Source organism: Dasypus novemcinctus, chromosome 20, assembly GCF_030445035.2.
Source record: "Dasypus novemcinctus isolate mDasNov1 chromosome 20, mDasNov1.1.hap2, whole genome shotgun sequence".
Lineage (NCBI taxonomy): Eukaryota > Metazoa > Chordata > Mammalia > Cingulata > Dasypodidae > Dasypus > Dasypus novemcinctus.
The window spans coordinates 14,956,117-14,971,637 of NC_080692.1; the positions used below are offsets into that span (position 1 = coordinate 14,956,117).

At 37.7% G+C, this 15,521-nt stretch overlaps 2 protein-coding genes across 8 annotated transcripts in view; one reads left to right on the forward strand and one right to left on the reverse strand.

Annotated features, from left to right (window-relative positions):
* GDI2 (GDP dissociation inhibitor 2) overlaps positions 1–10,586 on the forward strand; it is a 34,551-nt gene extending 23,965 nt beyond the window's left edge. Inside the window, exons 7-11 of the mRNA XM_058282459.2 lie at positions 3,733–3,832; positions 6,986–7,157; positions 9,147–9,291; positions 9,488–9,542; positions 9,632–10,586. Coding sequence (XP_058138442.1) covers positions 3,733–3,832; positions 6,986–7,157; positions 9,147–9,291; positions 9,488–9,542; positions 9,632–9,778 — 619 coding nt within the window. The 3' untranslated portion in view covers positions 9,779–10,586. The remainder of the gene's footprint in view (positions 1–3,732; positions 3,833–6,985; positions 7,158–9,146; positions 9,292–9,487; positions 9,543–9,631) is intronic.
* Positions 10,587–12,540: 1,954 nt separating this feature from the next.
* The window catches only part of TASOR2 (transcription activation suppressor family member 2), a 79,406-nt gene continuing 76,425 nt past the window's right edge, over positions 12,541–15,521 (reverse strand). For 5 of the 7 annotated variants that reach the window (XM_071210086.1, XM_071210087.1, XM_071210088.1 and 2 more), the window contains 3 exons: positions 14,960–15,141; positions 13,649–13,763; positions 12,541–13,276 (listed from right to left, as the gene is read on the reverse strand). In XM_071210086.1, coding sequence (XP_071066187.1) covers positions 13,273–13,276; positions 13,649–13,763; positions 14,960–15,141 — 301 coding nt within the window. In that variant the 3' untranslated portion in view covers positions 12,541–13,272. Of the gene's footprint in view, positions 13,277–13,644; positions 13,764–14,959; positions 15,142–15,521 lie in introns of those variants that run through there. The other 2 variants (XM_058282456.2, XM_058282458.1) reach the window with 1 other exon arrangement.

The window sequence follows — 15,521 nt, forward strand, 5'->3', positions numbered from 1 at the left end:
TTATAGTTTTATAGTAAGTCTTGAAATTAGGTAATGTAAGTCTTCTAGCCTTGTTTGTTTTCAAATTCTCTTGGCTATTCTAGATGCTTTGCATTTATATTTTAGAATCAGGTTGTCAATTTCTAGTTAAACAGTTTGCTGAAATTTTGATTGGGATTGAGTTAAAGCTATAGAATTTAGGGACAGTTGTCATCTTTTTTTTTTTTAAAGATTTGTTTTTATTTCTCTCCCCTTCCCCGTGCCCTCCTCCGCCGGTTGTCTACTCTCTCTGTCCATTTGCTGTGTGTTCTTCTGTGTCTGCTTGTATTCTTGTCAGCGGCACCCGGAATCTGTGTTTCTTTTTGTTGCGTCATCTTACTGCGTCAGCTCTCCCTGTTTGCGGAGCCATTCCTGGGCGGGCTGCACTTTTTTTTGTGCTGGGCGGCTCTCCTTAGGGGGCGCACTCCTTGCGCGTGAGGCAATACAGTGAGCAAACTCATGGAGTTAATAACCAGAAGTCACTAGAGAACAGAATGTGGTTAGAGAATAAAAAGCTGAGGTTTAATCTGTGCAGAATTAGTAAAAAGTGTGTAAATATTTGGAAATGAACAGAAATGGTAAAAGCACATCACAGGATTTGTAATTAGTAACACTAACATATGAATATAATAGTGGTTTGTTTTTTGGGTTTTGCTTTTTTTTGAGAGTAATAAAAGTGCTCTAATAGAGTGTAAACTACAATGTAAACTATTATCCATGTGGTGCAGCAGTGACTTCTGGTTATTAACTCCATGAGTTTGCTCACTGTATTTAGTTCATAATAGTGAAAAATTATGCAATATTTGTTCTTTTGTGCCTGGCTTGCTTCACTCAACATAATGTCCTCCAGGTTCATCCATGTTGTCATGTGCTTCATGACTTCATTTCTTCTTACAGCTGCATTGTGTTCCAATGTGTATATATACCAGTTTGTTTATTCATAAATTGACAGACACCTGGGTGGTTTCCATCTTTTAGCAATTGTGAATAATGTTGCAGTGAACGTTGTTGTGCAGATGTCTGTGTCACACTACTCTCAGTTCTTCTGGGTATATACTTAGTAGTGGTATTGCCAGGTCACATGGTAGATCTATATCTAACTTCTGTAGGAACCGCCAAACAGACTTCCACAGTGGCTGTACCATTCTACGTACCCATTGAATAAGTGTTCCTGTCTCTCCACATCCTTCTACATACCCAATGAATAAGCGTTCCTGTCTCTCCACATCCTCTCCAACACTTGTCATTTGGTTTTGTTGATAGTGGCCATTCCAATAGGTATGAAATGATACCTCATTGTTTTGATTTGCATTTCCTTAGTAGCTAGTGATGTTGAACATTTTTCATGTGGTTTTTTTTTTTTTGCCATTTGTATTTCTTTTTTAGAAAAATGTCTATTGCCCATTTTTTAATCATGTCATTTGTCTTTTTATTGTTGAGTTGTAGGATCTCTTGATAAATCATGGGTATTACCTTGTTGAGCCTGTGACTTCCAAATACTTTCTCCCTTGCACTTAGTAGTTCTACTGGTTTTATAGATTGCTAATAATTTTCTTATACACAGTCATATCATCTATGAATAAAGGGATTACCTTCTCTTACAGTCTCCCCCCCCCCCAGCTGCCCCCGCCTTTATTGCACTGGCTAGGACTTCAAGAAGAATGCTGACTAGAAGTAGTGAGAATGAATATCCTTGCTTGTTCCCAGCCTTAGGGGAATGTATTCAATATTTTGCTATTATAGATGTTTCCTGTTGTTGTTGTTTTGTATATTTTTATCAAATTAAGTTTCCTTCTGTTTAGTTTGCTGAGTATTTTTACTTAGAATGCATTTTGACTTGAGTTAACCACATGGCCTTTCTTCTTTATGCTGTTAATATGGTGAATTATTAATATGTGGATTGGTTGGTGATTAAAATAATCTCGCATTCCCAGGATAAATGTCATTGTTCATGATATATTTTCCTTATTTCTAGATTTAGCTATAAAAGAATATTTATATCTGATAGGATTAATATTGCTTTATAATTCCTGTAATGTCTTTGTCTGGATTTTGTATCAGGGCCTGGTAGATTCATAAAATGAATTGGGAGAGTTTCTGCCTCCTTTATGCCTCAAAAAGAGTTTGTAAAGATTGGTATTGTTTTTCCTCAAATTTTTGATAAAATTAACCTCAGAAACATCTGGACCTGGAGATTTCTTTGTGGGAAGGCTTTAAAAAATTTTTTTTTATTTTTTAAAGATTTATTTCTTTATCTCCCCTTCCCCCCTGTTGTCTGCTCTCTGTGTCCACTCACTGTGTGTTCTTCTGTGTCCGCTGGCATTGTCATTCGGCTCTGGGAAACTCTGTTGCTTCTTTTGTTGCATCATCTTGCTGCGTCAGCCCTCCATGTGTGTGGCGCCACTCCTGGACAGGCTGTGTTTTTTTTTGTGCCTAGTGGCTCTCCTTGCGGTGTGTACTCCTTGTGCGTGGGGCACCCCTACGCAGGGGACACCCCTGCATGGCACGGCACTCCTTTTACACAGCAGCGCTGTGCGTGGGCCAGTTCACCACCCGGGGCAGGAGGCCCTGGGTATCAAACCCTGGACCCTCCATATGGTAGGTGGGCACTCTATCAGTTGAACCACAACTGCTTCATTTCATTTTAATTGCTATAAGGCTATTTAAATATTCTTTTTTTTTTTTTAAAGATTTTATTTTTATTTATTTAATTCCCCTCCCCTCTCCCGGTTGTCTGTTTTCTGTGTCTTTTTGCTGCGTCTTGTTGTCTTGTTTCTTTGTCCGCTTCTGTTGTCGTCAGCGGCACGGGAAGTGTGGGCGGCGCCATTCCTCGGCAGGCTGCTCCCTCCTTCGCGCTGGGCGGCTCTCCTTATGGGTGCACTCCTTGCGCGTGGGGCTCCCCTACGCGGGGGACACCCCTGTGGGGCACGGCACTCCTTGCGCGCATCAGCACTGCGCATGGGCCAGCTCCACACGGGTCAAGGAGGCCCGGGGCTTGAACCGCGGACCTCCCATGTGGTAGACGGACGCCCTAACCACTGGGCCAAAGTCCGTTTCCCTAAATATTCTTAATTTCTTCTCATTTCATTTTCATTTTAGTTGTATTTTTCAAAGAATTTGATAATTTCAAATAAGTTCTAGAATTTATTGGCATAAAACTCAATATATACTGGATTTATGGATGGATACATTGTAGACATACAGGATTCTTCCTTTGAAGAGTGTTGATTTTTGTTTGAGTAGGCAGCTAAATTTTTGGTGGTTTACCTTGAACTTTTGGATGCTTGATTTTACATGTCATTAAAGTAGGTCTTTTTTCAGCTTTGACTTTTGTGTTTTGTCTTTGGTGAATCCTTGGTTCTAGAATAGTCTTAATTCCTACAGCATGCTCTTTCTGGGGTTTCATTTCTGTCTTATGGCACCTTCAGCTATTCATGTTCAAGGATTGGAATGTAGTTCATTAGGGGAAAATCCACCTCTGCCACATAAAGATCTCAACCTGTTCAAGAATCTCATATCTGTTTCTGCCATTTAGTCACTTTTCAGTGCCTTACCATAGTTGTGTCCTCCCTCCCCCCTCCCTGTTTTGTCTGTCAGAGGATTAGACCAGTATGAGCAAATAAATATTTTGTATATTCATTAAGTTCTAAGGAAGGAGACTTTAGCAGTTGAAACAGTTCTAAATTATTAATTGGAATTTAATTTTCTTTTTAGACTAAGTGCTATTTATGGAGGTACTTACATGCTGAATAAACCAATTGAAGAAATCGTTGTGCAGAATGGAAGAGTGATTGGTGTAAAATCTGAAGGAGAGGCAAGTAGCTTCTATAATTTAAAAATACTGTGTTTTCACAAAGAAAGGCATATTATCTAGTAAGTACTTATTTTGGTGGTGTCAAAGATATATGTGATATATCTTTATGGTGGTTTGGTTTTTTCAGTGACTAGAGTCTAGTAATCGATGCTGTGCTTTATTTTTAAAACCCCACACAGGTCTTTAGTGCTTTTGGTTGTGTTGATTGCTCCTTCTCTTCAAACTAAAAATGTACATTCTAATATATATAAGTATTTTATATTTCTATAGTGTGGGTGAGTGTTGGTCTCTCCCACATTTTCATTTAAATTTAGTGTTTTTGTAACCACTTATAATTTATTGGTTGAAATTAGGCTTGGCTAATATTGAACATTTTATTACTTGATTGGGTCTTTATCTGTGGAGTTAGCCATCCTCATAAGTGACATTTTGACCAGTGAGTCTCAAATTTAATTGCATGTAAATCAGTGGAAATCTTGTTAAAGTGCATATTCTGATTCGATAGGTCTGAAATGGGTCTGCATTTTCTGGCAAACTCCCAGGTGATGCCAGTACTGCTGGTTTGCAAGCCGCACATTACAGTCCAAAGTTAAAAATCCATCTTCCCTTTTATCCTTATGCTGTTTAATCCTTACGCAATTTGACTTGGTTACCTTCTTGAACAGTTTTTGCAGTAAAGGATTTGCTCCAAAATTCTGCTTTTATGCCTGAACTTCTAAACCTGAAATTTTGAGCTGTGTGGGAATGCAGATACTTCTTGGAAATGAAGATATGAGATTGGATTTTGTAGGCAGTATAAGGGAGAGAATATAGGGCTGGCTTAGGTTACAAAAATCTAATAATAAAGCAACAAGCAAATATGTATTATCTCATTTATTCTTCACATTGATCCTAGCTCCAATTTACAGATGAAACTTAGATTAAGAAATTTATACAAGGATAAACAACTGAATCAAGGGAATCTATTCTCTTGACCCTCACTGGTAGTCTACCCTGGGATATAATCCCTGTGCCAGAGGGCATTAGTTTTGTATGTTTTTTTCTGATAGTTATTTTTTTATCTCTTTTTGTGTTATTTAGTAGGGTTGTTACCTACTACCTATAATTTAGAACATATATAATAATTTAGTGAATAACCTCTAAGCAACTTTTTCATAACATTCTTTCATTTCATCTTGTCTCTGTCATCATATGATTGGTTCATCTACTTTAAATGAAGTTAAAAACTACCAAGAGAAATAAATCAGATGTTGTTTGACATATTTATTACACGATTTTACAAATGCCACTTTAACCTTTAAGTATATCAGGTAAAATAGTCATTGCCATTTACTACTGGGTCGAAAGGTTTTCTCCCCTCCCCACCTTTTTTGGTATTTTATTCATTTTATGACTTATGTACAGCATGATAAGGGATAGTGGAAAATAACTTTACTAAAAATCATTTTTAATGAAAACACAGAAAACCTCTTTTTAGCAAGTAACATTTGAAATGAGTCAAGAAAAGATGAAAGAATACTGGCATATGGCCTGTTTGCCAAACAGGATGGGGCCAGGTTCTGATCATAAGATACAGCATATGAGGTCTTTTCTGTTGAATGGCTGACTGCATGAGAATACCAAATTCCCCCCCACCTCCTACCTCTTTGATCATTATATTGTTCATTCATCAGTTCTTGAGTGTGAGCAAATTTATACATTGTCATTTCAAGTCTTAAAGGGTAGAATATTGTTTACCATTAGAGTGTAGAAGGTCACTGTAAATTTGCCTTTATCTTCTCATTCATCTAATAATTGTGAACCATATTTCTTTGTCAGTTTTCTTCTCTTTGCCCAATATGGGTAGAAAATGGAAAATGTGAATTATCAGTGGTGTTCATTAAAAGCTAAAAGTAGACTACAAAAATGGTTTCTCTTCTCTGTTCTTGTAAGAAGGTATAATTCTTTGGGATTGCAATTAGAAAATTGAAGGATGACATTTTTATTCACCTTATCTTTCTAATCAATTCTGTTATTCTGTTTTATTTAATTCCTAAGAGGATGATATAGCCATGTGTTTCAGGATTTGAGAAATATCACTAAGATCCCATCATGTATCATGTATCTTAGATATATAAAAGGGTCTAGTAGGACTTATAAGGTTTTTTTAAAAACCTCATAAGATTTTTTAAAAAAGACTTAAGAATAAAAATGGGGAACCAGTGTAGCTCCTTGGTTGAATGCCTGCTTCCCATGTATAAGGTCCTGGGTTCAATCCCTGCTACCTCCTTTAAAAATATAAAGGTCATTAAATATTAATCCTTAAAAATAGCTAGAGCTACTAAAAAAAAGTATTTTGATATTTCCAGTGGTACTATGTGGGTTAAGGACCAACCACATAATCTATTTTCATTGGTTGCCCACATGAACTTTTATTATTTTGGTAGATCAACTGTAACTGCTTTGGTACCTTGAATATAATAGGAGTTTAGGAGATATATGAATAAATGCTTTAATCTGGTATCTCAGAGTTCTTTTTCTTGCCGTTTTCTTTCATCTCATTATTTTGGAGCTTTGGTATGAGGGAAGGAAGCAATAATATTATAAATCTGTAAAGTTATGACATCTTGGAGCTCAAGTTTTACTTGGAAAGCTATATCCTTAAGATGATTTTGGTATGTGTGTAATACTAGTACTATTTATTGAGCATTTGCTGTATACCAGCTATAAAATATATATGCATGTACATATGAGAGTCCTTATAGACACATTTAATCCTAATGACAACCCTTTGAAGTTACCAAGATTTGAACCTTGATCTGCCCAGTTCTAATACTTGTACTTCTTAACTCTGTGTAAATAGTTTTCCTGTTTTTTAAATAGGATTTACGGTTCATGTATCTAATTTATCCTGGCAAAGCTGACTATTTACAGTTCAATAATGATCTAGAGTTTAACTTTTATTTTTATTAGGTCATGAAGATAGACTATTTGCAAGGGAAAGTTGCATCTATATACTGTTTATTTTTAGGCGGTAGTGGGGATTAAACCCAGAACCTTGTACTTGGGAAGCAGGAGCTCAAACTACTGAGCTATACTTGCTCCCCAATATACCGTTTAGAAATATCATGGACACTGACTGTCATGTCATAGTCTTTAAATGTTTTGTTACAGATTGCTCGCTGTAAGCAGCTCATATGTGATCCCAGTTATGTAAAAGATCGGGTACAAAAAATGGGCCAGGTGATCAGAGTTATATGTATCCTAAACCACCCAATCAAGAACACAAATGATGCCAATTCATGCCAGATCATTATTCCCCAGAACCAAGTCAATCGGAAGTCAGGTGGGTTTTCTGTACCGGCATGGGGTTGTAGAATTTTGTTAGATTAAATTTTGTGTTTCATCCCATATTCCTAATTTTATATGCCATATTATTTTATATGCTAAAGAGGCCTTAATTTACATATGTTGAAACAGACCACCTAGACTAGAGTCTGATCACATCTCTGTATCTGACCTTTATCCATCACTTTGGACCTGTAGAATAAAGGGGCTCAGCTAGATGATCTAGACAAAACGTGTTTTGACATGTGCCATGGAGGTTTACACTTTTTAATTAACCTGACTCCACTGCAATTTTGAGCTGATGACACAGCTTTTATGACATTATTTGTTAACTTAAATACTTAGATTTGATTTCTAGAAAACTTTGATTTCTGTGATAAAGACTAGGCCTTGGCTCTAAAATAAAAATTCTAATGTATTTGCTGCCCTCCCCCCACCCCCAAACTGGTTGCATTGTCTTTTGGTACATTGCTTTGCTGCACAGGGGCCTGTACCTCTCCATAGTGCGCAGGTCTGGGATACCTTTTTTTTTTTTTTAAACCAAGAGGTCCTGGGGATCAAACCTGGGTCCTCCATATGGTAAATGGGAGCTAAATTGCTTGAGCTACAGCCACTTCCCAAAGATTTATTTCCCCCCTCCCCTCATTGTTTGTATTTGCTGTTTGTTGTGTGCTGGTCTTCTTTTTAGGAGGCAATGGGAACTGAACTCAGGACCTCTGATGTGGGAAGGAGGCGCCTAATTGTTTGAGCCACCTTGGCTCCCTGTATTTGCTTTTTTTTTTTTTTTAAGTTTAATGGTTTATTTTATTTAATTTTTTTTAAAGACTATTTTTATTTATCTCTCTCCCCCCCCCCCCCAGTTGTCTGTTCTTGTGTCCATTCGCTGTGTGTTCTTTTGTCTGCTTCTGTTGTTGTCAGCGGCAAGGGAATCTGTGTTTCTTTTTGCTGCTTTATCTTGTTGTGTCAGCTCTCTGTGTGTGCAGCACCATTCTTGGGCAGGCTGCACTTTCATTTGTGCTGGGCGGCTCTCTTACGGGGCGCGCTTCTTGCAAGGGGGACACCCCTGTGTGGCAGGTCACTCCTTGTGCGCATCAGCACTGTACGTGGGCCAGCTCCACATGGGTCAAGGAGGCCTGGGGTTTGAACCGTGGACCTCCCATGTGATAGACGGGTGCCCTAAACACTGGGCCAAGTTCGCTTCCCTGTATTTGCTTTTAAGCAGTTGTTTTTACCCATGAACAGTTTTCCATTTTCCAATTAGAAGGCCTACGTCTTTTATCTAAAATTCAACTTAAAAGGGTTATCTGGTTTTATGTAGACAGTTAAGAGCTATATATTTTTCTATATAAGAAAATGGAATTAGAGAAGATTGTCATTAGAACAAAAGCATTTAGACTAAAATAATCTTTCAGTGGTTCCCAAGCAGGTTAGTGGGCTTGTGAAAATCTAAAAGGGGTAAGGAGGAGTCCAATAATTAATCTTGTACTGGAAATTGTACAATTACTTAGAATAGTGGAGTGCAGACCAAGTAGAATCTCTGGGGTTGTATCTGTTGATTATACTAATTCAAGAATAGTTTATGCTGTTCTGAAGTTTTACATTAATAAATAAAATGGGGAAATTAGCCCTTAATGTAATCTTTCTTAGCTATTCAAAATCTTTCCAAATGCAAGGTCCAGAAAGGAAAAAGATTCCAAAGTAGTTAATGTGATTTGTCAGGTTTTTCATAGCTAGCTCTGACAGAGCTGGGAGCAGAAATCTCATTTCCAAGTCCAATAATTCACACACATAAACCCTTAAATAGGTTAAAAGAAATTCCAGCTGTTCAATATTCATGATCCTGTTTGTCTCCATATAGAACTCAAGCTTAGTAGAGGCTATTTCAAGTAATTAAATTCACATCTGGATGAAATGTAGGTGAAACCTAAGTCACAAATGTCCAAGGTTTATAAACTTTAGGAAATGAGATGGTATTGTTTGTTTTTAGATATCTATGTGTGCATGATTTCTTCTGCACACAACGTGGCAGCACAAGGGAAGTATATTGCCATAGTTAGCACAACTGTGGAAACCAAGGAGCCTGAGAAAGAAATCAGACCAGCTTTGGAGCTTTTGGAACCAATTGAACAAAAGTAAGTGATGAATTCTTTGATTTCAGTTCTATGCTGGAGTGTCTATAAGAAAAATGAAAGCAGCCCTTGGCTGCTGAGTGGAAATCCTTACTGGAGAGTATTGCCTCTCTCTGTGTCTTATCCCTTGGGTTTTGGAATTCAGGCAGAGCAGTGAGTATGGGGTCAGCTAACCTGCTGACTTGTTTTTCTCCTCCAGATTTGTGAGTATCAGTGACCTCCTTGTACCAAAAGACTTGGGAACAGAAAGCCAGGTGAGTGGAGATGAGAAATGGCTTATTATTAGGCTTTACTGGGAGGCATCCTCAAACACTCTTTAAATCTTTATGATTTTTATTGTCAGATCTTTATTTCCCGCACTTATGATGCTACAACTCACTTTGAGACAACTTGTGATGACATTAAAGACATCTATAAGAGGATGACAGGATCAGAGTTTGACTTTGAAGAAATGAAGCGCAAGCAAAATGACATCCATGGGGAAGACTAACAGCAGTACATGTTGTTATCTAAGTAGGACAAATTTAAAAACGGGCAAATTATGCATATTGTATGAAATCAATGTTGTAAGGCCTGCTTTTGTAATCAAAACTGAGAGATTGAAGAGTACTGTACCAGTAAATATTCCTTCCCTTCATCCTTTTAATATCATGTATTAACTCATTTTCATGGAGTGGCTCTTCAGAATTGGCAGGTTATCACATTCTGTTCAATTGAATTAATACTAGCTTTCCCCCCTACTAAAGAATTAGTTTAAAACAAACATTGAAATGCTGATACAGAAAACCTGATACAGTATTTGTATCTTTTAATCAGTATAGCCTTTGCAATTATGTGCTTCTACTGCTCAAGAGCTGGATCAGTACCATTTGTGTGCCATCTTTGTTGACATTATAGAGATTTTAAATGGAATTCTATAAGGTGAGAAGGCATCCCTAAGTTTTTCCTACAATTTTACATTTTGTGTTAAGTCAAGTATTATGACAGTGCCCAAACACCAGAGCCACAAGTTTGGATTATTTGGGCATAGAATTCTACCTAACTCCAGATTTGAGTCATTTGAGTGGACTAATGGTTTCTTGTGTTTTAATCTAATTGATGAGAGAAAAGAGAGAAAAAAAAAACCATCATAAAGCAAATAAAACGAGAAGCATCTTGTATCCCAGGTGTGGCTTCTTCAAAGGACCAAACTGCAAAGCAGTATTGATTTGACAGAGCCTCTACTTCAATGATGTCTCTCTCAAAATGGCTCCAAATGATTTCTGTACTGCAAAATAAAGCCAAACTCTGGAAACCAGTATCCTGCTTACTGGTCTGTTTGTGTCCTGATGTATAAGAGCTGTCAACTAAATATTTTAACACTATGGAACAGCTAGGCTGCCCCTTATTTCCTTCAGTAGATCTGAAACTCATGCTAGAAGTGACATCCAAGTCAACAGGTAGGCTTAATAGCTAAGATATGTGCATTTTCCTGTGTGGTGGGACAAAGACTCTATTGTCTGGCTTCACTGGGATAGACTCCCCAGATTTTATATATATATATATATATATATATATATATATATATATATATATATATATATGTTTTTTTAATTTCTCTCCCCTTCTCCCTGCCCCCTGTTGTCTGTTCTTTTGTGTCCATTCGCTGTGTGGTGTTCTGAGTCTGCTTGCATTCTTGGTGGCCCCGGAAATCTGTGTCTTTTTTGTTGTGTCATCTTGCTGCGTTAGCTCTTGGTGTGTGCAGTGCCACTCCTAGGTGGGCTGTGCTTTTTTTGTGTGGGGTGCACTCCTTGCGCTTGGGGCTCCCCTATGTGGGGGGATACCCCTGCATGGCATGGCACTCCTTGCGTGTGACAGTACTGTGCGTGGGCCAGCTCACCACACGGGCCAGGAGGCCCTGGGGTCGAACCCTGGACCCCCTATATGGTAGGTGGATGCTCTATCAGTTAAGCCACATCTGCTTCCCCCAAATTATATTCTTGGCCACAGTATAATTATTTGACTCTAGTAATGGTTTAGAAGTCTTCTTTTCCATATAAACAATTAAGATAATAGAAAATAAGTGAATTTTCAGGTGAAATATTGATTTAGTATTATTTTCATGTAATTTAGACCAGAGTTAGAAATAATGTTTACTGGTACCCATTTTCCTCTAGATAGTGTGAACCTCACTTTGTGTCTGTGTGTGTGTGTATACATATATGGCATTATTTACGACAGATGGAAGGTATATTAACTATATTTTCTTAGGTTGACAGTTAAGCTGTGAAGGAGGTAGTCTAAGGGAGATGATCTGTTAAAGGGATTCAGGTAATTTAGATTGTTATTTAGATGGTCTCAGTGATGACTTCACAGTTTCTCAACGTTACACTACTGACATTTTGGGCTGGGTAATTCTTAGTTGTGGGGGCTGTCCTGTGCATTGGATGCATGTGGCCTTTGCCCACAAGATCCAAGTAAGTAGCATTGTACTAGTTGTGACAACCGACAATGTCTCTGGACACTGCAAAATGTCCTCGGAGGGCAAAATTGCCCCTGGTTGAGATAAAATTTTCTAAAATTCCCGCAACCCTTACCTTTTCCATACTACTTCAAATTATGAACTATTATTGCAAGCAAAGGCGCAAAGCTGGGTAATAAGTGAAAAGAAAAACCAGAATATTTTCTCATTTTTCAGCATCAGTTTTCTGAATACCTACTTTATGCCAGGCCAATAGGGTACAAAGATGACTGAAGCATCTGCAAGTGCTCAGTCCAGGGGAGACATACTACTATATGATTTGGTTAAATACTAACAGTTCTGGAAAAGGTGGTATGGCGACCAGAAAAAGGCCTTGTGGGGTCTAATGCTTTTCAGTGAGGGGAGATTACTGTTTGAAGTACAGCCTGGAAGAGGAGTATGTCAGGCAGACTGCCTGGCAGGTAGTAGGTGCTCAGAGTTAGTTTCGTGGTCATTGGTAACTTCAAATTAATTCAGTGTACCTCCTAGAGTCTTGTTTTGGAGGGAAACACTAAAATGATAGTTACTGACGTGCTCTCTGCTTAGAAACCCAATCAATCCTCCTCAGAAAATAATGTGGCATTTTTGTTTAGGGTAGGAATTGTAATGACACGATGCAAGGCCAAAATGATATAAATGATAGGATTCCTTTGGAAGCTAGTTATTCCTGCTATAAATGGCCTAAAAACTGCCAAACATGCCCTCCGAGTTCAAGTTTTACTATAAAAAGTCACTGCATAAACAGTTTTGAATACTTTTTAAGTTGTCTTTATTAAAAAAAAGGAAACAAATTCATTACAAAAACCTTTGTTCCAAATAGATACTATGTACCTTACAAATTATTTTGCTTGTTTTTGAGTTTTAAACATTACTGTAGAAATTATTTCTAATATCATAAATATACGACGATTTCTTCATCAGAGGGTTGATTCTGTAATGTACTATTTACAAAAACAGTAAGTGAAAAATGACAATTTATAAATTTGTACCATTTAGGAAAAATTGTTTACTTTTATGTAGTGTTGCTTAAATAATAGCAAATTAACCCCATGTAGGAATATTATTTTTACAAGGGTGGTCAAGCCTTTAAATCAGACCATAACATGCAATACATATGCTTGACTGGCATTAACATGCAAAAACAAAACTATTTGTTAAAATAGACCTATTATTTTTGCTCCAACCAAGTCAACATGTTAATATTAATCTCAATTAATAGCTTTGAAGACAATGTGCTTAAAATGAAAATAATTTAAAACAGAATTTTACACTGCAACCCAAAGCTAATGGATGACTACTGTGCAACAGTGAAGTCAGACATTTAGCAAGATAAAAAAATGAAGGAAGAAAACTCCCCCAAGTTGTAGAAGTGATTTTTTTCAAACATGAGAAGGCTGTCTACGTGTGCATCTTTCTTTTTCAAAGAAAAGGGAAATACTAATTCGTTGTCGGCATCATCCATGTCTAAGTAAGTTGCAGTTGAATCACCTGGATAAATATAAAATTGATAAATTCCATCTTTAAATCAAGACAACCAAGAAATATTGTACAAATTAGATACTACCTAATGGGGAAAGCTATGTATCTTTTATCTTTTCTGGAATTGGAGGTCAACTAAACATGAAAATGCACATCTTGCACATCATTTAGATAAAATTGGTAAATTGAAGTAGGGTGGCTATTTCATGAAGAATACTTAATTCCCATTTATGCCGAACTAACAGCAATCCCAACTCTTAATACTGTAAATTTATAGCATGATCTAGAAGGTAAAACAACAGACAGTTCTTAAACAATTGGTTCAGTCAAAGATGTCAATAATTCCACCTTGTGGGAGAGCAATGTAAAAAATAATCTTACCAATAGCTACTTCTGAATGGAGCTGCTACTTTTTGTATGTTTTCAATAAAGTTATTTACATCTGTAACAAGGATTCCACTAGTTTCAAAGACCTCTCTGGAAACAGTAGGCTTATCTGTTAAAGGTAAAAATAATTGTGAAAACAAAATCACTATTTTTTAAGATTTATTTTGTTTATTTCTTTCTCTCCCCTTCCCCCCCCCAAGTTGTCTGCTCTCTGTCCATTCACTGTGTGTTCTTCTGTGACCGCTTCTATCCTTATCAGCAGCACCGGGAATCTGTGTTTCTTCTTGTTGCGTCATCTTATGACAGCTCTCCGTGTTTGCGGCGCCATTCTTGGGCAGGCTGCACTTCTTTCGCACTGGGTGGCTCTCCTTACGGGGCGCACTCCTTGCGCGTGGGGCTCCCCTACGCGGGGGACACCCCTGGGTGGCACGGCACTCCTTGCGTGCATCAGCACTGCACGTGGGCCAGCTCCACACAGGTCAAGGAGGCCCGGGGTTTGAACTGTGGACCTCCCATGTGATAGGCGGACGGCCTAACCACTGGGCCAAGTCTGCTTCCCCACTAATGTACTTAAAACAAAAACAACAACCCAGCAGAACCCTTTTAACTTTCAAAAAGAAATCTAGTGTGGCATTCCCTAATAGATGTATTTGGTTTAAACTAAGAAATAGATTTGAAACTTTAGGAGCAGCTGGCTCTACATGAGGAATGGGGCTGGGGGGCAGTATTGAGAGGAACACTGAAAACCACCAATAAATGATGACAGTCATTCCTTAAACACCTTAAAAAAGAAAAGAAAAGGCCTGGATAAGATTCACATAGAATATCAATAAAAATTAGAGATAAGCATAAAATAGGGTAAGTACTTGTAGGAACTGTTTAACAATTTAAAAAACTATTAGAGGGGGAGTGGATGTGGCTCAAGTAGTTGGGTGCCCACCTCCCACACGTGAGGTCCTGAGTTTGGTTCCAGGTGCCTCCTAAAGAAGATGAGCATACAGTGGACACAGTGAGCAGACAGATGAGGGAGCCATGGGCAGGGAAGAGTGAAGCCAAGACTCAAACCCAAAAAACCAACCAAACGACCAGAGGAATATTAGCTCTACTAGACAAAATAGACAAGTAATGCCTGCACTCCTGCCTTAGGTACGCAGAAACACCAGGCTACCAGTTTACTCTTAGCTGCCAGTTGTGGGGTGGATTCATCTTATGGTATCCAATGACTATTTTGGAAAGATACTTGTAGAGATAACCTATTTTGGTGTTAACTAACGAAAACAGGATAGAACTCAGGCAAAACTCTACCTGTTAGGAAGACAGCAAACCTGGCACCAATATGCTGAATTTGAAGGTTTAACAAACATTTTAAATATTCTGCTTTTGTTGAAGATCGGGAGTCACACTGGTGATAATGAAGCAATTCAATGATATTTGCACTCTGGTATGATTTCAATATTAAGTTCTTTTTATGGGCAATTGAATCCACTCTGGAAAATACATAGAATTGTTAATATCCAAATTTAGATTCACTGTAAGTTGATGAAAGTATTTTGTACTAAACCTTAATTTTCAATTGCTTTATTCCTAGACTTTTCCTTGCCTTCAATGTACATATACCCTTACTTAGTTTAATCACTTGTGTCAGTTAATACAGTCAAACTCTCTTTTCTGGATGTTCTTTTTCATAACACACTTTAGATCCTAGAAGCCTAGAAGTCAATCTGTAGATTAGAAGAAATGCATGACAGATACATAAGTTCTAAAACAAAGTGATGTGGATAAGTTAATTGTTAATACCAATCAGTAAACAAATACCTGTTGAGAACTTTGGCAGGCATTAGAGGAAAAAAAGATTATGATATACACA